The following is a 24,001-nucleotide window of genomic DNA, read 5'->3' as shown; positions in this document are numbered from 1 at the left end:
AACAATAAAATCATTGAGGTATTCGATCCATAACCATGACTTGAGCAAGATGTGGTGTGAACAAATGCTAGTACAATATGGTACTGTATAACTATCAACAGAAACCTTGTCATATTCTGTGCTGCCAATTGTTATTTTCAACAAATTAGCGTGACAGTAAGTCATAGAACACGAAGAGTCCTGAAATAGGAATGGATCCACTTTTCCTGTTGACACTGATCTTGGGACAGATTTAACATAAGGGAGTCCAACTGAAAGTGTTGACCTGACCTGTGGGATGTATGTCTGGGAGGGATCAAAGGTCCATTCAGGTGGAAAGCCCAAGGCTATTATCAGGCCACATTCGAGCCTACTGGGCCACGCCTACGAGACCATAATGGCCACAATTCTCAAAATAACCCGGCACTGGTGCGGAACATACGACCTCAGCCGGCCAAGCCAGAGATGTGGGCGTAAGGAGCAGTTGGACTTCCCCTTCACCAGAAATCACAGCTTGCTGCACTGTCGAGATTAGCAGTGACTGCTTTGGAAAAGCTCTAAAGCTAATTAGGCTGCATCTCAGCTAGACATGCCTGACATCAGAAATCATACTCTCCACACGTTGCGGCGGACCGAGTGTTCATATTAGTGAGCTGGTAATGCGTGTATCCGTGGCTATCTGGAGCGGTGTGCCCATTTTAAAACACAATAACCAATCTTGTGAGTGATGAGTGAAACCGCACTGCTCCCGCCAAAGCTACTATATCAGTGACCCCAAATCCCAGCCTTTGCAGGAAAAAAACAACAATAATTGTGTCGGTCTACCAAGTTAGCCACATCCTGAAGCATCTAAGATGCGCACTTGCTGCATCATATCGAGAAATAACGCCTAGAACCAGATTGTATTTCATGTAGCTGTTGTGACTACGCCCTGTGGCAAACCACAAGCCTGTGAGTGAAACTGTATGTACTTTTCTCTGCGTAAGATTTTAGATTTTTGGAGGAGCCTCATTTAACAGAATGTATGGCAACTAAATTAAAGAAAAATGGAACGATGTTTGCAAAAATGTGCACCTGCATGACAAAAGCAAAGAAAAAGGCAATGTAAGGCAGCTTTATTGATATCGCACATTTTATATACCAGGCAACTCACTGTGCTTCACGCAAGCAAGGAAACAACACCTAGACAGTTTTCATAAACACATCAGTTAATGATATTCAGAATCAAAGCAGATAAAAAAAAAGGAGTAGCCTCCCAAAATTACTAAAAGAACATATATTGACACATTCAAAGAAAACTTGAAAAACATTCACTAAAAGAAAAACGATTGTAAAATGTTGGGACTTTAATGGGATGAAAAGCAAAGTGTTTTTAACCTGGATTTAAAGACATTGCGGCATAAAAGCTAAATGCAGCCTCACCATCTTTACTTTGAACTTGAGGCTCCACCAATTGTCCCAAGTCTGCAGATCTCAGCACCCTACCAGGCTTCTATTCAATCAGATTTTCTTCAAGGTATTCAGGACCCAAACCATGTACTGATTCATAGATCAGTCGCAAAATTTTAAAACCTATTCTCCAGCTAATTGGGAGGCAGGGTAAAGATTAGACAAAGCACTTTTTTTTTCCTGGAGATACATGCTGATCAACCACTACCACAAAGTGTGAGGGCGTTGTCACCCTTACAACAACTGTACGACCACGTGCTTTGTGCTAATACACGCACAACAACTCTTAATGCACATATAGGCGCTCAATGACTGTACTTTCTAGCCGAGTGGGGACTTGACTGCAACAGATGGTGTTTGACATGTACAAAGTTAATCTTTCTCGAGCATTATTCTCCATACAGGGCTTGAATCAAATCAGAGTAGATCCCTCAAAATCTGATGTGATCTGTGATGAACAAAAGGACCAGTGTGAACTTGGCTGGGGGGATCAGGCCATCTATTATTTTTAACCTGTTAACCTGCATGTGTTTTCATTAATGACTTGGCTGGGGGGGGATCAGGCCATCTATTATTTTTAACCTGTTAACCCGCATGTGTTTTCATTAATGCGGTCGGTAGTCATCGTTAAAGCAATGCTTTCGACTTGTTGTGCTGCAACAGCGAAGACAGCAACAGGAAAACAGATTTTCTGTTCTGTTTTAGGCAACTGTCAGCTAAAAGCATGTGTGCAAATGGATGTGTTACTCAGATAATTGTACTCGGCGCTGTGTCCCCATAGCGGTTTAACATCGCAGTACAACGTACTTTCAGGGGTTTATGGATTCAGTGGAAAACAAAAGAACATTTTGCTGGATTAAGTCAAAATCTTCAGACTGACTTTATCAAGACACATGAAAAAAACATCAACAGTTATCGTGACGGGACTGTACAGTACCGTAAGAACACACAGTGAATAGTTACATATCTGCTCCAGCACACCCAACCCTGTGTAATAATAAGGCTAAGCAGTACAGAGAATGGATGGATGGATGTCTATCAGTATTATACCACCATCTAGTGAGTACACAGTCAAACATAATCCACAAGCATGTGGACACAGTTAATGTAGTTGAACAATGCTTTTTCAACCAATTCTAACAGTCCCTACTCTGATTCTCAGCCACTTCAATGGCCGTGCACAATGAATTAAAATATTTTTTGTAAAAACATATTTAATACAAATGAGTGTGACTTTTTTCTTTTGATATGTAAGCTTAAGGTTTCCATGGTATGTATGTATGTATGTATGTATGTATGTGTGTATGTACAGTATATATATGTATATATATATATATATATATATATATATATATATATATATATATATATATATATATATATATATATATATGGGCGGCCCGGTAGTCCAGTGGTTGGCACGTCGGCTTCACAGTGCAGAGGTACCGGGTTCGATTCCAGCTCCGGCCTCCCTGTGTGGAGTTTGCATGTTCTCCCCGGGCCTGTGTGGGTTTTCTCCGGGTGCTCCGGTTTCCTCCCACATTCCAAAAACATGCATGTCAGGCTGATTGGACGCTCTAAATTGTCCCTAGGTGTGAGTGTGGGCGTGGATGGTTGTTCGTCTCTGTGTGCCCTGCGATTGGCTGGCAACTGATTCAGGGTGTCGCCTGCCTACTGCCCGGAGATGGCTGGGATAGGCTCCAGCACCCCCCGCGACCCTAGTGAGGATCCAGCGGTTCGGAAAATGGATGGATGGATGGAGAGAGAGAGAGAGAGAGAGAGAGAGATATATATATATATATATATATATATATATATATATATATATATATATATATATATCTCTCTCTCTCTCTCTCTCGTGATCATAGATAAAGGGCAGAGGAAAGCCGTTGTAGTGGATGTAGCGGTCCCAAGTGATGGAAACATCAGAAAGAAGGAACACGAGAAACTCGAGAAATACCAAGGGCTCAGAGAGGAGCTGGAGAGAGCCTGGAAGGTAAAGGTGACAGTCGTGCCTGTGGTGGTCGGAGCACTCGGGGCAGTGACCCCCAAACTAGATGAGTGGTTGCAACAGATCCCGGGAACAACATCGTACATCTCAGTCCAGAAATGTGCAGTGCTGGGAACAGCAAGGATACTGCGCAGAACCCTCAAGCTTCCTGGCCTCTGGTAGAGGACCCGAGCTGAATGAGGGATGGACACCACCCGAGGGGGGGTGAGACGAGGAATTTTATATATACAGTATATATATATATATACACACACACACTCAATAACTTTCTACAAACAAAGCTTGACTCTTAGTTGAGAACGACTTAAATATACGGCGAACCCCTAATTTTCATGGGGGGATATGGACCGAGCCCTGTTGAGAATTGCAAAGCTGCGAGTCTTTCGATGGTCACACAAAAAGTTTTGTAATTGACTTTAGATGCCACAAGATGGAAGCAAAGCACCTTTTCTCTATCAGACAAAGTTATGGCATGACTAAAGGAAACGCCATTATTTTTATAGACGCGGCTTTGGCCGAAGCAGAAAAACAGGATTAGTACATCAAAAACAAAGGAATAGGTGAATTCATGAACGATGTACTGTACATCAAATACTTAAGTTGTTCACTGTAATTCCTTGACACAAATTACTTTTTAAAAATTTCTTAGAGAGATTTGGTGCTATTTTGTGACTTCAAAGTCCAACAGAAAATGCGAATAGCTGAGTTTTTCCATTAAAAAAAAGCAAAGGATCGGTTTGTTGGGTGGTGGTGGGGGGGAGACAAATAGGTTATTTTGTACAAAAAGAACTGCAAACTGTGTTGTTCTAATAGAAACGGTAAAGGTGTTTACTCTGAAACAAACTCATGAGTGAGTTGTCATTTTCATATTACAGCTCACGTGACGGGTACGTATGGTGTGTGTGGCCCTTTAACAAGTCTCGTCCACTCGCTCTGTGCAACAACCGTGCTTGGCATTTCGCTACCGTCTGTCATATCGCCCTTCGAGTCATGGCTACCCATTCAACCGAAGAGCCGTTCCCCTTCCACGGACTGCTTCCCAAAAAAGAGACCGGCGCCGCGTCCTATCTAAGCCGGTTCCCCGAGTACGATGGCCGAGGGGTTCTCATCGCGATCATGGACACCGGAGTTGACCCAGGGGCGCCCGGCATGCAGGTACAACTGAGCCGGTCGCTCCACCGCGAGTTAGCTACAAGCTAACTGGGGGCAATTGAAAGCAAAGGCCACATAATCTGTACAGTCACTAGCTAGTAGGCTAGCTCACCTGTTGGGATAAACAAATGGCATTCATCCTGCGACAGTGCAATTGACAGAATGGTGACAAGTTAATTCACACAAAGAAGCGCATTTGTCGTTTTTTCTTCAGTTCGCATGAATGATTTTACGATGGAGTCCAATTGCCCAGAGCCGTTAATGTAGTTAGCCTTCTATTAGCATACAGCAGTTGACTCACTTTGTAGACACTGTCGGATATTCACGTTATTACATGTTATTTGATTATTATTGTAGGACACACGCAGTGAAGAGAAGTTGTGAAATTGAAATTCAAAATACTGTAATCGTGAGCTAAATAAATTAAGGCGAGAGTGATTCCGATGTAATTTCCATTTTCATACATGGGGCAACAGTTGACCAGATTTTGTCCGTTTTAACCATAAACGGTATCGGCTCTGGTGAGCTCTTTTCTACCAAAGGGCAGACATTATATAGTGTAATATTATATACTGTAATGTGCAGATGACACGTTAGAGTTTGCTGCATATGGTCAATGTGGTGATGCTGTAAAAAGTAGACTGACTTATAATTTGGGACAATAACTGATGAGATCTTTAGTTTGTAACGGGCAGAGGCAGATCCGGATCATTTAGTTACTGTGTTTTGCAGGTTAGAAATATTACTGTGTTCTTTACAAAAGCTAAATTTAAATTTTTGAATTATTATAATAGTTTACTGAAGATCTAGAGAGATTCTCCTGGATGTCGTTACCATGTTGACATGACAAAAGGGGTACTGACTGCGGATTTGTGTCTTCATCCTCAGGTCACAACAGATGGGAAGCCAAAGATTGTTGATATCATTGACACAACAGGCAGTGGTGACGTGAACATGACCACAATGGTGGAGCCGAAAGAAGGGACAATCACTGGCCTCTCTGGTAGAATACTGAAGGTTTGCCGATTAATATTAGTTACTGAATTGCAGCTGTCAGTTTGGGGATTCTTTTACAAACAACACCAAATTGTGCATTCATGTGTATGATACATGCTGATTTATTACACTCCTCTCTGGTTTCTGTCCTTTACCTTTGCAATTATCTTCGAAATATATCTCATTCGCTGTCTTTTTATGTCAACCAGATCCCTCCTGCTTGGGTCAACCCATCAGGGAAGTATCACATTGGAGTTAAAAATGGCTATGAGTTCTTCCCTAAGGCCCTTAAAGAAAGAATACAGGTAAGAAAATGTCGTGCTTTATTGTTAGTCTTTATTTGGTCGGTAGGATTTTGCACCGTACTCATTAACTCACTCACAGTATCCGGTCATGTTAAACAAACATCATGTGTAGAACCTTATTTGAACATCCCGGGGATGTAAAACAATGAGACATTGACATTTCGTAGAGTAGTCAGCGATGCGTTGATACTGATACCAGTATCGGGACTCCTAAAAATGGTCTGATACTACATCTACCGATACCACATCACCAGCCTGACGCACGTACGTCAAAACATTATCAGCCGCGTATGTGAGGAGATACTTTTTTTGGCCACTGCAGTCGCATAATGGCTGCACGAGGATGCTTTCATGAACACACTCTGTGAGATCACACATGGAGTGATTCATTTATTATTGTTTATATTGTTTAGTAACGTGGTATTTCATGTGTTGGCGTTGTAATGACAAGCTGTTACTCGAAAAAGTTGAGTGAAACAAGTCATGTTCAAGTTCGATTGAAATAAAACCCATTTTGCAAGATGTCATGGCCTCGTCAAGTATCAGGAGGAGCTCAAATGTAAGTGCTTGTACTCGTACTCGGTGTGAAGAAAAGGGCTATCTATGCTTGTGTGAATCTTTGTGATTCCGTCTCGGAGTGACAGTGCTTCAGATGATGCGGATAATTGGACGGCCTCGCTGCATTAAAAAAAAAAAAAAAAAACTCTTCTACTTTGCAGAAAGAGCGAAAGGAGAAGATGTGGGACCCAGCACATAGAGCAGCACTAGCTGATACCTGTCGCAAGATGGAGGAGTTTGATCTCTCACACCCAACTCCATCGCAGGTAACAAGAACGATCCGTCACAGGAATGATCTTGTCAAGCTGCTGCGCTTGTGCCATTCATCCTGCCGTTTTGTCTCCAGTTAGAGAAGTTACAGAGGGAAGAGTTGCAAAGTCAATCAGAGCTGCTTGTCTCACTCGAAAAAAAATACAGTGATCCCGGTCCTGTATACGACTGTGTTCTTTGGCATGATGGCGTCACATGGAGGTAAGTCCGATACATTGACCGCGTTAATTGTTACCAGTATCCTTCACAAGAACCTCAAATGGCTGTTTTTCTGTTAAGGGCCGTAATGGACACCTCCGAGTGTGGAGAATTGTCACAGTGCACTGTTCTGAGCTCCTACAGAGAGTCACAAGAGTATGCAACCTTAGGGAGTGCAGAGATGCTAAACTACTCTGTCAATATTTATGACGAGGGAGCGACACTTTGCATCGTTACCAGTGGAGGTGAAGTATTTGAAAACAGGTTCTCGTCTCAAATGCTCCCATTTATCACCTAAAGGAAGTTGTCGTTGAGTGGTTTGTGCAAGGTGTGGGAGCGCCACGCTGACTTGGGATGTTTGTATTCGAAGGGGCCCATGGGACACATGTTGCAAGCATCGCAGCAGGTTACTTCCCAGAAGAACCGGAGCGCAACGGGGTCGCCCCCGGTGCCCAAATCTTAGCGCTGAAGATTGGAGACACTCGGTTGAGTACCATGGAAACGGGCACAGGACTTATTCGAGCTGTATGTTCATTGGATTTAGATGCGCTCATTGAACTGTTGATAATGAATTAATGTTTTGTTTGTTTTCCCTGTTCACAATCACGCGCCAATCCAAAGATGATTGAAGTGATCAACTACAAGTGTGACTTGGTTAACTACAGCTATGGGGAAGCCACCCACTGGCCCAATTCAGGGTAGGCGTTGTGAAGTTGCAGGAAAAAGAAAGCCGACGTAAAGGGATTTGTCATTCTTCGCATCTGTTTTTTTTTTAGGAGGATTTGTGAGGTGATTACAGAAGCTGTGCAGAAGCACAATGTGATATTTGTGTCAAGCGCGGGCAACAACGGCCCCTGCCTCTCCACGGTGGGCTGCCCCGGAGGAACCACCAGTAGTGTCATAGGTAAAACATCAGCCTCTTAATTAATGAATTTTTTTATAAACTTGTGAATATGCCTCTGCAAGCCACCGGCAAATACATTATCGACCACAAAAGCATACAGCCTGATTAAGATAGCGACAGCATACCCAATTTTGAGGTTGCACTCTCATCGTAATTGATGAATATATTTGTACCAGTACAAGTTTTATCTTTTGAAATTGAACGCAAAGTCTTATGCGCACCCTCTCCTCAGGCGTTGGAGCCTATGTAACCCCTGACATGATGGTAGCTGAGTATTCCCTGAGGGAGAAGCTGCCTCCCAACCAGTACACCTGGTCCTCCAGGGGCCCCAGTACAGACGGTGCACTAGGGGTCAGCATAAGTGCCCCCGGCGGGGCCATTGCATCTGTACCCAACTGGACTCTTCGTGGTACCCAGCTGATGAACGGCACCTCCATGTCATCCCCCAACGCCTGCGGAGGCATTGCTCTCATCCTCTCTGGTGCGTCACGACTTGATGCTAAACAGTAGCGATGGCAAAATGAAGCTTCAAATTTGCTTCGTGAACCAGTTACTGTATTGGAATTTTGTGGCACTCCTGGTTTAAAGACAGTGGTTTAAGAAATGCTGAGTCGGTGTGCTTTCATCCCTTTGTTCAACAGAGTGCTATCAACAGGGCTCAATTAACGCAACAACTGATTCATGAATCATCTTGAAGCCTCATTTTTCCATCACGACCAAACATTACTGTTTGTTGTATGGTCTCACAGAGCCGCTCATGATAATTTGTTACTTTGTATGAGACAGGATTAAAACAGCAGGGGATACGTCCCTCTGTTCCTGGAGTCAGGAGAGCCCTGGAAAACACAGCTCTGAAGGTTGATGACATTGAGGTGTTTGCACAGGGCCATGGAATCGTTCAGGTGACTGACCTATAGCTGCTGGTAGTTTCGTATCGTCATTCTACCATGTTGTCTTATATATATTTTTGCACTGCTGATTTCAACTTCTGTGGGTAGGTGGACAGGGCATTAGACTACCTCATCCAAAATGCCTCCTTACCTACCAGCCATCTGAGTTTCTCAGTAACCGTGGGAACACAGAGAGGCATCTACCTCAGGGATCCGGCACAACTTTTGTCCCCCTCAGACCACGGCGTCGGAATAGAACCGATATTTCCTGAAAACACAGGTATTTTCTCCTCACCTACCATCCCATTTTCAATACTTTAGATTGATCGGTAATCGATAAAAATAACAGCCATCCACCGAGACGGACCATTTAGTCTCCATTGGTGAAGATGACATCAGTCATGGCAGAGTTGTGCAGGCTCTGTATGCGCTCGTTTGCTCATACTATATTTTTGCTTCATCCCAGAAAACACCGAGCGAATATCCTTGCAGCTACACTTGGCGCTCACGTGTGCGGCCCCGTGGGTTCAGTGTCCATCTCATCTAGAGCTGATGAACCAGTGTCGTCATGTCAATGTCCGTGTGGATCCTGTGGGCCTGAGGGAGGGGGTGCACTACACAGAGGTGGGTATTAAAAAAAAAAAAAAAAAAAAGGTACGAGCCATTGTGCCAACTTCGAATATATCATTTTCAGGTATGTGGCTATGACACAGCAGCGCCTGGTTGCGGGCCGCTGTTCAGAGTCCCCATCACAGTTATTATTCCCAGCAAGTAAGCGACAACATTTTCTTGTTCTTTCTCTCCATAGCGGTGGTGTGAAAGTTTGTGTTTTCACTGTTCTTTGTCTCTCTCTTTCTCCCTCTTCGCCCTTTATCTGGCAGGGTGACAGAGAGTCAGAATCATGAATTGTGTTTCAAAGACGTCCACTTCAGACCAGGACAGATCAAACGGCACTTCCTCACTGTGCCTCGGGGAGCCTCCTGGGCAGGTTGGTTGTTCTCCTTTCTCTTAAGGTCGAAAGAAGAAGAAGAAGCAGCAGCTTGAATGCCGTGTTGCGGTTTCTTGCTTTCTTTTCCTCTGCAGAGATCATGCTGACTTCTCATTCTGGAGACGTGTCCTCAAAGTTTGTTCTGCATTCGGTGCACCTCGTCAAGCAGAAAGCATACCGAGCGAATGAATTCTACAAGTTCTCCTCACTTTTGGAAAAAGGCTCGCTAACTGAAGCCTTTCCCGTGCTGGTTTGTACATGAGCGGCCTCATTTACTCTGCGTGAACCTTCGCGAAGTAACCTACGTGAAGCGCATTGTCGCTGAAATCCCCTTAGGAAGTTTTGTTGATGGTGACTAATTCCGTCTTTTTGTTCCCCGCCTTTTCCAGTCAGGTAAGATTGTGGAACTGTGCATTGCACGCTGGTGGGCGAGTCTCGGCGATGTCACCGTGGACTACAACATCTCGTTCCACGGTCTCCGTATTTCTCCTTCGCCGCTGCACATGGTGAGTGGAGCAGTGACACATATTAGAGCAGAAACGTGACATTTCAGACACCTTATGTCACGCCTCCGCCTCTTGTCCTCGGCCAGCATGCGTCAGAGGGAGTTACAAATTTTGATGTGTCATCGCCGCTGAGGTATGAGGACGTTTCTCCGACAATCACCCTGAAGTCTTGGGTTCAGCCTCTCAGGTAATTTCACACTCTAATCGTTGCTTTGTGGTGCCCGTGGTTTATGATGTCGTCCTCTCCTTTAGGCCTCTCAGTTCAAAGATCAAGCCTTTGGGAGGGAGGGACGTTCTCCCCAACAACCGGCAACTTTATGAAATTACTCTCACCTACAGTTTTCATCAGGTACCCCCCGATGCTTTGAGCGCACAACAGTCACAACGTTTTTTTTTTTTTTTTTTAAATCTCATGGTATTCATCGCTTTATGTGTGCAGCCAAAGAGCGGCGAGGTCACGCCCAGCTGCCCCTTGCTGTGTGAGCTGCTGTATGAGTCCGAGTTTGATAGTCAGCTGTGGATGCTGTTTGATCAGAACAAGAGACTACTGGGTTCAGGGGATGCCTACCCGCATCAGGTGACTTTTCGATTGGTCTTTTTGCCAGCGCAGTCGTGCCAGGTGTAAACGTTACGGCACGCACGCCGCTTTTCTCCTTCAGTATTCTCTCAAGCTGGAAAAGGGCGACTACACAGTACGCCTGCAGGTGCGCCACGAGTTGTCGAGTGAGCTGGAGCGCCTAAAAGACCTGCCGTTTGTTGTCTCCCATCGTCTGTCTGCCACCCTCAGCCCGGATGTCTACGAGACGCACCGGGCGGCCCTTCTGGCCAAGAAGAAGGCAAACTCTGTCACCCTGTCACCAGGGGCCACGCAGCATTTCTACGTCACAGCCTTGCCGGATGACAAGTGAGTTCAAATGAAGGCTAAGCAATGTAGCAACACATTGCAAATAACCAAATGTCTATTGAGCAGAATTCCCTGACACCTTAGCGGTGTTAAACCGCCTATCGATGGCTGCACATATTGAATTTGGTTTTACGTAACAAATGTGTCATTTGTGTCTAAAACATAGTCGCCACCCGATAGGGAGGGACAGACGTCGGTTCTAGACTATAACTGTGTTATTTCTGTTTTTATTCCCTGTTCTTGTCCTTGCTTCAGGATTCCAAAAGGGACAAGCCCAGGGTGCTATCTTTCAGGGTCCCTTGTTGCGGCCAAGAGTGAATATGGCAAGAAAGCAGTGAGTCATTTCAGTTCTTTCATACTGTTTTCCGTTCTCCGGACCAGTGGTCAGTCCTGCTTCTCAGAACATTCACTCCACTTTGATTAGGGAATAAAATGTAACAGTAAATACACCATGGATGAAGTAGATGTGGCGTTGGGTCCAAAGGTAATTTTCATAGCCTTTTATATTTGGTTGTTTTTTTAAATTAACGAATCAATACTATTGGCCAGCCCCAACCAATGGGCATCTTTTTTTCTTTTTTTTTTCTCTCCATTTTTTGGGGAAGGTTTTCTGAAAAATGATGGTTTTGGACATCTGATTAGTGAATGTTACTGAGGAGGAGGCTTGAAATATGGTCCTTTAAAGCTTTTGAGCTTTTGTTTTGCTCTTTTAAAAGTTTGCCACCAGTGCCGGTTGCTGTTGTCCTTCAATTAATCGGTGGTTCATTGTGGGCCTTGTGTTTATTGCATGTCACGTTTACCGTCTGCAGTCACCCGTGTGCCTCCTCAACACATCTAGTTTTGCTCGTTTATTCTGTAATTAGATGACACATTATTAAGTCATATCTTCGGCGTGAACTTGCCCTGTTAACGTGTGTGTGGCTCGCGTGTTCATGAGGAAAGGCAGGAGCTCCATGGGTTGGGGGTTGGGGAGGGGTCGCAAAATATAATAGGGGGAGGTATAGGTGAACCAGTATCTAGAAGAGTATTTCCCAACCTTTATCGAGCCAAGGCACACATTTGATGTTGCATGACAAAAATGTCATGACAGATCACCAAACAAAATTGTCATAAAAAAATATACGCACTTCATGGAAGATCTTGTCTCAGTTTACTCACAGATTGTTCTACTCTGTGTGTTTGGTTAACCACGAAGCTGTTACTCAGTAGTAAAAAAACGCGACAGTTGGACACACTAGAAAATTGGACTTTTTGCCACCGAGTAGAAGAGCATTTGATTATTTCACCTGTCGATCGATGGATAAACAAAGATACATTACAAGGAGCAAATGAATGAGATTGAAATTGGGTAATTTGCCGCAGCTGGCCTGATGATGACCTCATGGCATCTTAATGTGCTGCAGCTCCGTCGTTGCGAATCACAAAGATAGAACACACATTATATGGACATTTGCTGTAGAAGAACTTGAGTGACGCTGAGAGAGTCCCGATCTTGACATGCTCCGAAACCTTGTTGACGGTGTATCAAAACGATATGAGACGGCTTTCGATGCAACCGTTTCTTCCCAATTTTTTTTTTCCATTACCAGCGTAGCAAGGTCCAACGCCTTTGTCCATATAATGTCGATGTTTCTTCGGCAGACTGTAGTCAGTGTCAACAATGCAAAAGCCATTGATCACTGCATTTTGACAATGAAGCTCATTTTTCTCCGCTCATCTAAGAGGCGCATCTACGTATGTTTGTCGTTTCGTACATGGTTGTTCTTCAGTTCAGTCAGAGGTGATGATTCCGGGCACAGGAGTGTATGATCAAGGAAAATCAGGCTTTTTAGTTCCAACTTTGTGTTTGTCAAACAGGTAGGTGGCTGGGCTTTCCATTCGCAAAGGGCAAAATGTTACCGAAAGAAAAAGAATCCTCTGGCGTGTGCTTGTGTTGTCTCTTCCTTACTGTGTGTTATTCTGACCACCAGGGGCAGTCCTCTGCAAAACGACAAAGAAAGTTTAAAAAGGTACTGGATGAGATAGAAACTTTGTGCAACAGAGCGGCCACTGCTCTCAGACTCATTACCCTGTGGAAGTGACTTTGACTTCACTTTAAGATTGCATTTCTTTTATTACTTCCATTTCATCTGTCAAACTATGCCACACTGTGTCTTTTTTTCAAAGTACAGTGAACCCTCATTATAATGCGGTTCACCTTTCACGGCTTTGCTGTTTCACAGATTTATTTCTTTTTTTCTAACAGTGCATTTGTGTTCTGCATCCTGATTGGCGAAGGGACTGTCGACCAATGTCAACAGTCTCCGCGCCTCGTCTCTGTTCGGCGTGCCAAATTTACGTTTGCAACAAAAACAAATTTCGATCTTTGGTTTGAGTCTGTAGTACAGTATTGTGTAGTAATTGTAAAAAAATAAATAAAATACAGCTGACTGTAACTGTCGTGATTATAAGTTGATGGTAAAGTTAAAATACAGTAATGTACCTTTCTACATGATGGGAAAATGACAATGATTCCACATTTATTTTGGCGATTTTGCCCCCTGCTGTTACATTTGAGTTTTGCATTGAGTGGCAGGAAGTGGTCCGTGTTGATTCGGAGTCATGTTAGTTTGGGCATATAAACGAAAATGTGAGGTACAGACGGCAAGAGCTTTGATTTCTTTTAATTACAGTACTCCTAAATTCCTATTTACACGCCGAAATGGGATGTGACGAATGTCTGTTTTATGGTATGTTGTACATTGTGCAATTGTACATTTTGCGTCTAGGTTTTCCAGCCCAAAGTGATGTTCATCAGCCACAATAAAGGCCGTTTTAACATTTGCCGACTCGTCAAGTCTTTCTAAACTAGGGAGAAAACCTTTGAGGAGCCGTTACACTTTTTGGAACGTAACCCGCTTAACAAGCGACGGTTCACTGTATGACAAAGTAGGGCATGGGAAAATCTTGCGTTGAGGGAAATGATTATTGACTTGGTTAATATTTACGTTTTTTGTTTCTCCTCTCTTTCTTGTCAGTCAGTGTTCTCATGAGAGCTTCCTCTGAATAAATAATGGGATTACAGACCTCCATTAACTCATTCAGTACCAGCCAATTCTGGACCAAGTCTGAAAAGACATTTAAAAACGTCTTTGGGAGTGAATGAGTTAAATAAATAAGAACCGTGTTGATTTTGAGTGGTCAATTGACCCAGGATGGCTGCGCTAGTTGAGCTCCGATGGCAAGATACACATTGTCTGTCATTGTTGTGCAGGGTGAAATAACCATTCTATTCAGACTTTCAGGTTTTTATTTGGTCTTTTATCCAACCATCACGCTGTAACCCCCCCCCCCCTTTTTTTTTTTAATGATATTTGACTCCAGGGGAAAAGCCATAATGTCCATGATGTTGTACCTCGGCATGTCTTGACCCAACTGATGTGAATGATTCAACACGCTTGTGCTGACTGTGATTATAAGTTGTTGTTGTTGGCGTGAGCGCGAAAATGACCGATGCCGACTTGTACGTAATTGGTATTTAATGTGACAACTAATTGTGTTTTATGCAGGATATTGTGTCAGTGATCTACCACCTCATCCCTGCACCCAACAAAGCAAAGAATGGAGGGAAGGAGAAAGATAAGGATGCCGACAAAGAGAAAGACGTAAAAGAGGAGTATGCCGAAGCCATTAGAGACTTGAAGATTCAGTGGATGACCAAGTGAGCATGAACAAAAAAAAAAAACCTTTATAGAATGCCTTATTTATTTTATTTTATTTATTGCTTGATTGATTTATTACCGTTGTCCTCTTTCTGTTGCTCAGGTTGGATTCCAGCTCGCTTTATGATGAGCTGAAGGAAAAGTACTCTGATTACCTTCCTCTACATGTGCAAAGACTACATCAGCTGGACTCTGAAAAGGTAAATGACTCATCATCGGGTCGTGCGGGTACTGGCAGCCTATCCCTGCTGACTCAGCCAAGAGGCGGGTTACACCCTAGGCTGGTCACCAGCGTGTGTCAGCAGTTTTCTTTATACCAGGAGTAGGCAAAGTTTTGTGCTGAAGGGTTACTTTTGAATTTTAAAATGGACAGATGGGCCTGCTCATTTGTAGATGGAAACAAAAAGTTAAACAGTTGATATTATTAATCAAATACTCATTCGTTCTCATTGAAATTTTTTATTTTTTTAAGTACTTCATAAATTAACCAACTATTTTATTTCGAGATGTTTAGCTTACATGAATTTGTTTCACAATGACATATTTAAATTAGGATTGACAATTAATCAATGAGCCAATTATTTAATGAGCCCGATGAAATAAAAGAATGAATAGAAATACCGTTACGCTGTAATCAAACAATTTTAAGAAAAAACATTTGCTAAATGACTTCACAATGTAATTGAATGTTTTTTATTATTTATTTGCTTCTTTTACATAAATGTTATAAGATCAAACTAACGTTGTCTGCCCTTTCCTAGGAGCGTGCAAAGCGTCTTGGGGAGGTGGTGTCAGCCGCTGACATGGTCATCTCACACATTGACCAGACGGAATTGGCCGTTTACTTCACCATGAAGACGGACCCTCGACCCGATGCTGCCACCATTAAGATGTATGTGAGACTCTCGCTGTACCACATGAAGTTGTCCTTGCACAAAATCTCATTATTTTAGTCAGGATTATCCATCCATCCATTTTTGAAACCTTTTATCCTCATGAGGGTCGCGGGCGTGATGGAGCCTGTCCCAGCCGTCTTTGGGCAGCAGGCGGGGTACACCCTGAACCGGTTGCCAGCCAATCGCAGGGCACACATAGACGAACGACCATTCGTGCTCACAATCACACCTAGGGACAATTTGGAGTGCCCAGTCAACCTGCCATGCGTGTTTTGGGAATGTGGGAGGAAACCGAAGTTGAGTGTGGGGCAAACTTGTAGGTATAAGTGCTAGATGGTGAAAGTGAACATAAAATGAAAAAAAAAAAAAAGAATAGACCAATCTGCAAATCAGAATGGTATTCACAGGATTGTTTTGTGGACTAGGAGAAGGAATCTCGGCGTGCCCCTCGGGGGGGGGGCTCCGGTTCGGAGGTGATGCGGTTGTTTTGGCTTCCTCAATTCACAATCTTGAAACTCTCACCGAAGCAGTTCAAAGCAGGGTGTGGAGCAGTTGTCGTCCCAGAAAGAATGAAAACCCCCGCAAGTCAAGTCACTCCTCTCTTTCTCAGCGACATGGAGAAGCAGAGGTCGTCTCTGCTGGACGCCCTGTGCAGGAAGGGCTGCGCTCTGGCCGACCAGCTGATGAGCGCCGCGCCGCAGGACGGCGGCGGCGGTGGCGCCCTCGCCGCCGGCCAAGCCGACGCAGGGGAAGTTAGTGAACAGGAGGCGAGTAGTTCCGACGACTCTGCGCAGAGCATGGCGAACACTCTGACGGGAACCTTCTGGGAGGTGCAGAAGTGGACGGAGCTGACCGACTCAAAGGTGCGTTCAGATTTTGGTTCGTGACACCAAGTGAAATCATTAATTTTGTTTTCTCGAGTGCCGTTGCTGTTAAATGAAAAGAGTCTTTGTTCCAGGTGCTGATGTTTTCCTACAAACACGCCCTTGTGAACAAAATGTACGGCCGAGCCTTAAAATATGCCTCCAAGATGGTGGAAGAGAAGCCCAGCAAAGAGAACATGAAGAACTGCATCCAAGTATGTCATAACATAAAGATAGCGATTGAACTTTTTATTTCGAACAAAAAGTCAGAATTAGGTTCATAGCGAAACGCGGTAGTGTCAGTCCAAAAAGGTGGAGGAAGAAGTTCAAATGTGCTCATTCATTTTAAGACTTAACTTGCAGGCGATGTGTCGCTGATATTTTTTTTTGTTTGTTTTTTAGCTGATGCGTCACCTCAAATGGACGCACTGTGCCACCTTCACTGAAAACTGGCTCCCTGTCATGTACCCTGCAGACTACAGTCCCTTCTAGAACCCCGACCAGCGGCATGAACAGCACGGCCACACTGAAGCGTCAGTATGACAGCTCCTCACTATCGTTTGGAGCGAGGGCTTCTTCTTTTTTTTTTTTTGGAGGGGTGGGGGGGCAGTGAAGGACAGCGTGGAGCTCACGGGTCATTTTAAAAGGCCACGTTAAGTGTCAGTTTTTTGATTCGAGTGCCACCATCATCACAACAACAAACAGTTGTATTCACGGATCTTTTATTTCCTTTCAAATCCACAATTTGTAGTTGCGGTTCCGTCTTATTGGATGTTCTCTAGCATCATGATCACATTTTTTGCTCATGGACAGCAGTTTACACTTTCTTTTTCTTTCTTTTTAATCTCCGTCTTTTCCTCTAATCTTTAATTTTCGAGGGACACCAGGAAATCGTCCCACGTCTCTGTGCCATGCTGACCTGGATGTTAAGTTGACTATTGGACTTTTATAATCTTGACGTCACTCAAATGAACAAACGTCAGAACTGAAGCAGTATTGCGGTGCCTTGCATCCATGTACCTTTACCGACATGAGGGGGGAAGATGTGCTTGGACTGGAGATGTGCGATTTAAAAAAAAAAAAACGAAACCATTTTTTCTTTCTTTTTTTTGCATCGGTCGGCACACCAAGTAGCGTAGAGGCACTCCGCTCATCAGCCTCTGCCGTCAAAAGGGGCCACAGCCTCATTTTGCGTCACTCCGCTTACCGCGCCTCAAGATGAGCCGAGCAGCGACACGTGGCCACCCATCGGTCCTCAGCCGTGGCACGACATGAACTTCACCCATAAACGTTCACTCGTTAGTCGATATGTTTTCTGCACGGCATTCACAATGTTGCTCGTGTACACTAAGAGACCTAAAATATGTACAGACACGCCTGTCGGAGCATAGCAGGATGCAATAAGTATACTGTAATACTAATATGCCAATCTGTATTTTGCATATATGCATGCCTTGTAGGATTTCAGGACACACGGTTTTAGTTGGAAGCTAATTATAAGTTGAATACTTTTTTAAATATCTGAAACATTTTGTCAGATAAGTCGGTGAATGAATTTAATTTATGGCCAGCTTTTTTGTTTTCCGTGAGCGTCAACCGAGCAGAAGGATGAAGGACGAGTACGTGGCTTCCACTGAGGCTCTCTTTGCGTGTTTTTGACACTTTACCTCAACTTACTTTCATTTGTTGAAGCGCGGATGGCCATTTTGCATATGATGCAGTGGTTTGACCCTTTGGATGTATTTTTGTTTTTCTCAGCAATTTTCCATCCATCTCTTGACACATTTATGACATTAATAGATATTTTGGGGGCGGAGGGGGAAAGTTGCATATGTGCAGTGAACAGAGACGCGCATACCTTTGTGTGACAATTGCATTTATTGATGCATTTCAATTGCAGATTCACATCACTGCAAGGTCAAGTTGGTCTGAAGATGTTAAACTGGGAAGGATTTTTTTTTTTTTTTTGGTCAATGGCCAGTAACGTTTTATAATTCAGTAACAGACTGGTGTTGTGTAGTTTTTTTGTTTTTTTAAATATGTATCAATAACAATATTTAAACCAATGAAAATTGTCAACTGGGTTGTGTAACTGGACCTGGGTTTGTTTAAAAAAAAAAAAAAACCATATCGCTCCATCTGTAATGACAGGTCACTAAAATGATTTTTCTTTTGGGGGGTACTCACAGTTCATGTTGACATTGCGTTTCTATTTTTAGCTGTCATGTTTTAAAGTCAGTTGCCTCAGAGTTTTCACCGATTTACAGTTTTCATGGAAACATGAACCTGCAGGGGTTTTTTTTTTTTTTTTTTTTTTTTGGTTTGTCTGTTTCTTGCATTGTTGTTACTTTTGCCCCCATCCCTGTGTTTGGATGGGTCTCGGGTCTGGTAAACAAAAAGTTCAGGATTCTGCTATTTACCGCATGTGTTGCCATTGACAGTCTCCCCGGAAAAGGCCTTCCACCATCACTGAATGCCGTCCATTTCTGGCACCAAACAGAATTCTCATGTTTCTTTCTTTGCTGGTGTTAGGACAGTTTAAAAAAAAATTATATACAGTATATATAATTTTTTTTAATATTACACACACACACACACTGTTGTTTTCTGACTGCAATTTTTTAGGCATTAATTGCGGCAAGGGCCAATAAATTCTTGGTATAAAAGCCTTTGTTCTTCAGAGACTTGTGTAAAAATGGGGAAAAAAGCGGATGCAATCACGTCCGACAGAAGGAACGAACACCGAATAAAATCATTTTCATGAACGTGTTTATTGATCATCACTTACTTTGATGATTAAAAAAAAAACAATCAATAAATAACCCCGAAACATCTGTTTGCCTTTAAAAAAAAAAATAAAAAAAGACTTGATTGACCTAAACACTCCTGCAATCTCCAACTTGCAGATTGACTTTGACTTGATTTTGCTACTGCACCGACGTCAGAACACACTCACTGGACACAATGTGCTTCTCTACTTTGGCCGCAGAGCTCACTGATTGGCTCGGTGTCTCCTCATTGCATTGTTTTTTTTTCCTTCTCGCCTCTCCAACAGCTTCTCCATCGAGTCCTGTATTACGAATCGATCCGGGAAGATTTTCCATCCATGTTTTCTTCATGGCAACGGCCTCCCTCTCCTTCGCTGTTCATTCCCTCCCCTCGCGCCTTTCCCCTCTGAAGATCCTGCATGTCCTCTCCCTCCTTAGCTTCTCTGCACGTGGCCATGAAGATGACTAATGATTCGTCTTCTTCCAGCAAGCGTGTATTAAAGACCCTCTTAAATTTATCCAGAAATGTCTGGTCAGACTCCAATCTGATCTTGTTGGCCAAGAGCAGGGTGGTCCCTGGCTGGCAGAAATGCTTCAGGGTGGCCAGAAGCTCATCCAGGAAATCATGGTGGTAGACCACATCAGCGGCCAGGATGTAGTCATAGCGATAGATCGCCGTGGGGTAGGTGCGCTCCAGGTCGTAGCCCCAGGACAGAGGGGCCACCTGGGGGGTGTGCCTGCAGCGTCCCCTCGTGTTCTTGCTCACGTTGAATGTCAGGTTGCCCAGAACATCTGGCAGATCGGTAGCGGTCACCCAGGCCCCTGTAGACCACAGAGGTCATGGGACAAGGGACAGCCAACTTCAACGCACATCCTAACTAGATGACGAACAAAAATGCCACTTTAAACATGAAGAAAATACATCATGCATGTCTGCAAAATAGGCACTCTTTATTTTTCACAATACGTTTCTCAAAGCATCATGCATAAAAGATCCACGATCCCAAGCCAAAAACAAAGGGTTACAAGCCAACAACTATAACCGCAAACTGTAATTTTACGTTCCCGTGCAAAGGGATCTCTTGCATCAAAATGACCTTTCAAGGGCGCCACAGAACAGCTGAACAGCAAACCAATAATAAGTGCAAGAACTCATTTTGTGCTCTTTTTTTTTTTTTTTTTTTTTTTTGCCAAAATCAACTCACTCTAAAGTTTAACATTACTGAATTTGTCCTGCATATCATTTCAAATCCGCAGAAAATGATTCGGGTCAGCACAACAACTAAGCCATGTCTGACATCTTTATGGTGATATTACCACTAAAACTATCGGCGATATGTTGACAGTTGCCCATCCCTGACTTAGAGCATGGCTCAGCTTCTTCTACTTTCTTTTGACAGTAGTATCAGCATTATAGTCTCTGATTTGCTATTTAATATGTATAAATGGGGCATAAAATACCAATATTGGCTCGCAAACTGCGATCCAAAACCCCCACAAATTCCAAGCTGCCATATCTGCGTCTGTGCGTGTCTTACCGAGGAGCGAGGCCACAATGGACAGCAGGCCGGTCCCAGCGCCGATCTCCAATACGGCTTTGTCCATGAGATTGAGCTGGCTCCGATGCGAGTCCAGGTACCGACTGAGAGCCAAAGCCTGAGAGCAAGCACGCATGACATTGAGGCAACAGTCTCACATTTAGGAAGAATGCGGAAAGACTCACCCCGGGCCATATCATTCCCGCGTAGGAGTCAAAACCTTCCTGGATGACGATCTCTTGCCCGACGTAATTATACATCTCTTTATCGGGCCTAGAGAAGAAACATGGAGCCCAACCTTGTCTTTGCTGCTTGTGGACAACTTGGCTGTGTGATTGCTCTGCATGACGCAAAGGAGAACACGTTTTACGGCGCGGCCTCGTTCCAGCTGTTCGGCCGTGACACTCTTTCTTACCCATCTCCTCTGTTTGCTCTTCATCTTCTTCCATCGTCACAACAATTCCCTTCCTCGCTCGGTGTTGACAAAGCGGCCGGATGAAAATGCACTTGGGTGACAGCCGTACGAAGACACGGGCGAAATAGAAATGGAAAATATAGGTCAAAGAAAGCACATCATAAGACAGCTTTAGAATTACACTGTGGAAGACCAAAAAAAAAAATAACAGTTGGATGAACTCAAATGTCAATCCAACAAAATTTCAAGCTGGGCAATTCCGCAAAATATTTTCAGTTTTGGTTTTCTCACACTTCACGACAAAGAAATAAGAGTTGACGGAAGTCTAGCCCCATCAGAAGGAGCGAAGTTAAAAACAACTCCACAGATTGTTTTGGAGCAAACAACTTACCTGCTTTGTTGCGCTGACGTTGATGTTAAATGTCGTTAATTTCTATTTTTAAAATTATTTCATCTGAATTTACAGTAAAAAAAAAATACAAGTTGTGTTTTGTACAGTGTATATTTTGATATCCACTTTGAAATTGTCTACAGGTCCGTTCTGAGCCTTTCATAGAACCAAATCAAAAGACTGAATGAATGAAAGGAAGCTCTCTCAACATCAGAGACATTTTCCGCTATTTGGTCATTGAGTTGAGCCGCCTTTCCACTGGACATCTTTGCAAACTTCATTCTCGACTTTGCCTTCCTCCGTGGACCTACCTGGTGTTGTGTTTTAATCCCGGGAGAGTTGCAATCTGCGTGCATCCACAGATATCTGCCTGGGTGGTTATAGAGAGCATCCTGGTAGACACTCCCATCATCATCATCATCACAAGGGCACGTGTGTATTTATAGAACTGCAGCCGTGATAAATAAACACAAGCAGCGGTCGACGCATGCACGTACACGCAAAGATGATTTGCAAGGCGGAATGACAAATATGTCATGAGACCAGCGCTGGCCCGTGAATCGACTTCCTGTCGGCTTTGTGGTAGGCCGCGATGGAACGAACATGTGTGCGTGTTCACCACGCCTTGGGTATATGTGGGTGAACGATTCAAGTTGTTCCCACTTTGCTAAAAAAAAAAAACTCCCAAACACTCGTTAATACTTGAATGTATGTGATGAATGAGTCTTTAAAAAAAAAAAGATGAAGCAGGAGAATATTGTATTGTATTATTTTTTTCTAAGCTGTTTTTTTCTGTCGATGAAAGGAGGTCATTTCTTTGCAAATTATACTGGAAGCACGTAGGCAGCCTAAAATGTGGTGGTGGTTTCAGTTTCTTCACCAGATATTGACGGTAACTGGATCGGGCTTGCATGCAACCACATCAGGCGAGCAGCCCCCCCTGAGGGTGAAAAGTAGGACGAGGCTAACAACATCAAGTCCAATTAGCGCTGTAAGAGCACCCACACTTACTTTTTTTTTTTTTTTAACCTTTGACCCTGAAGTTCAGTTCACACTAAGGTAGCATCACTTTAAATCCATGCGCTTTCCAAATACAGAAACCCATCCATGAATTGGCATGAAGAGAAAACGCACAGCGGTTAGGTCATTGCTCTACTTTTATTGTTGATGTGGATCAGCCTTTTATGGGTGCGCGGGGGGGAGATAAGACTTTGAAAGCTGATGAGAGGCGACAAATTAGCTGCGTGGCTCAGCAGGAGCTTGTTTATGTGCGTGAGAGCTCGGATAGCTTTCGGCCGCTGAGTTTGTTTTGACGGAGACGCACGGCCCTTCGGTCCCGTCGGATCAACAAAGCCTTTGCGTTTTAATCCGACGTTCCACCGTGGCACTCTGTTCGCCGGCCAGATTCATGCCCACGGCCTGGCCACGAGGTACACAATGTTCAGGGATTTTGCATTCACAAATTGGGTGCCAGCTTTATGCCATACAACTGGCAAGTCGCTCAAACTCTCCCGCCCGTGTTCATGTTACCAACGCATTAAACCTGCCTGTGCTTAAAATATAGATTCTGGCGGCAAGCAGGAAAATACACAGCTGCTTAGGGGGGGGGGGGAGAAAGAGTACCGACTGTTTTGCATACGTGAACTTTTACGGGATATTGAATTCAACCATTCCGGATTCACTGGAGGTGCTTAAACTTGACCATGGCGTACATATTTTCATTCTGATCCCAAAAAGTCAAGTGATGCCTGTTGGAAAGATGCGCAGCCTCATTTGCCCACATTCTCGCCGATGATTTGGGCTGACAGGCACCGTTCGGACTGAGCACAACCCGCGGTCAAAGATGACTCTGAAATTGGCCTTCAACTTCAGGGTAACAAAATGCAGTCACGAGATTAGCATGAAATGACACGCAGGATCGGATTACGCAGCCTCCCACAAATGACAATTTCATCTGTGTTAGCAAGAATGTTTGCAGGCAGTCGAATACAAAAACCAAATTTTTTTTCCCCCATCATTTGAGAAGACTGGGGGAATGTGTAGTATAGAGTGTTAAAATTAAAGCCAGGATTTATGATGGCCAGTCCTGGCTGGCAGAGGCAACAGTTCACCCGTTAACTGAAGAGGAAAATCTGAAGAAAATGGATGGGTTGTAAAAAAACAGCAGTTGTCAACTTCACTATAATCTGCCCCCGAAAAGGAGTGGAGTAACGGTCACAATTCAAATTGGGGCAGTTTTTTTTTCTGTTTTGCAATACAAAAATATAATATTACATAAATATTCCAACATCTGTTATCGAAATAAGAAGTGACCAT

At 43.7% G+C, this 24,001-nt stretch overlaps 2 protein-coding genes across 5 annotated transcripts; one reads left to right on the top strand and one right to left on the bottom strand.

Annotated features, from left to right (window-relative positions):
* Positions 1 to 4,396: 4,396 nt before the first annotated feature.
* On the top strand, positions 4,397 to 19,454 carry tpp2 (tripeptidyl peptidase 2). Of its 3 annotated transcripts, XM_086107775.1 has the most exons (30): positions 4,397 to 4,597; positions 5,483 to 5,611; positions 5,800 to 5,895; positions 6,615 to 6,719; positions 6,800 to 6,924; positions 7,003 to 7,166; positions 7,292 to 7,446; positions 7,543 to 7,619; positions 7,698 to 7,825; positions 8,058 to 8,306; positions 8,612 to 8,727; positions 8,824 to 8,995; positions 9,182 to 9,339; positions 9,410 to 9,486; positions 9,597 to 9,703; positions 9,799 to 9,953; positions 10,093 to 10,209; positions 10,296 to 10,396; positions 10,462 to 10,558; positions 10,649 to 10,786; positions 10,869 to 11,113; positions 11,369 to 11,447; positions 13,084 to 13,122; positions 14,662 to 14,813; positions 14,918 to 15,014; positions 15,576 to 15,706; positions 16,321 to 16,573; positions 16,669 to 16,788; positions 16,976 to 17,106; positions 18,474 to 19,454. In XM_086107775.1, exons 1-29 carry the CDS (start codon positions 4,433 to 4,435, stop codon positions 17,063 to 17,065), a joined length of 3,837 nt encoding a protein of 1,278 aa, XP_085963901.1. In that variant the 5' UTR covers positions 4,397 to 4,432; the 3' UTR covers positions 17,066 to 17,106; positions 18,474 to 19,454. The 3 variants fall into 3 exon arrangements, with proteins under 3 accessions (XP_085963901.1, XP_085963900.1, XP_085963902.1); XM_086107774.1 differs by having other exon boundaries at positions 16,976 to 19,454; XM_086107776.1 differs by lacking the exon at positions 13,084 to 13,122 and having other exon boundaries at positions 16,976 to 19,454.
* Positions 19,455 to 19,509: 55 nt separating this feature from the next.
* On the bottom strand, positions 19,510 to 22,080 carry mettl21ca (methyltransferase 21C, AARS1 lysine a). 2 transcript variants are annotated; one of them, XM_086107777.1, is made up of 5 exons: positions 21,997 to 22,080; positions 21,295 to 21,385; positions 21,065 to 21,219; positions 20,880 to 20,997; positions 19,510 to 20,163 (listed from the first exon to the last, which is right to left on the bottom strand). In XM_086107777.1, exons 1-5 carry the CDS (start codon positions 22,039 to 22,041, stop codon positions 19,649 to 19,651), a joined length of 924 nt encoding a protein of 307 aa, XP_085963903.1. In that variant the 5' UTR covers positions 22,042 to 22,080; the 3' UTR covers positions 19,510 to 19,648. The 2 variants fall into 2 exon arrangements, with proteins under 2 accessions (XP_085963903.1, XP_085963904.1); XM_086107778.1 differs by lacking the exon at positions 21,997 to 22,080 and having other exon boundaries at positions 21,295 to 21,401.
* Positions 22,081 to 24,001: the final 1,921 nt, after the last annotated feature.

This window comes from Hippocampus guttulatus, chromosome 3, assembly GCF_054856545.1.
Source record: "Hippocampus guttulatus isolate MCC_2025c chromosome 3, RoL_Hgut_1.0, whole genome shotgun sequence".
NCBI lineage: Eukaryota > Metazoa > Chordata > Actinopteri > Syngnathiformes > Syngnathidae > Hippocampus > Hippocampus guttulatus.
The sequence above is the reverse complement of the archived record's forward strand: the minus strand, read 5'-3'. Positions and strand labels throughout refer to the sequence as shown.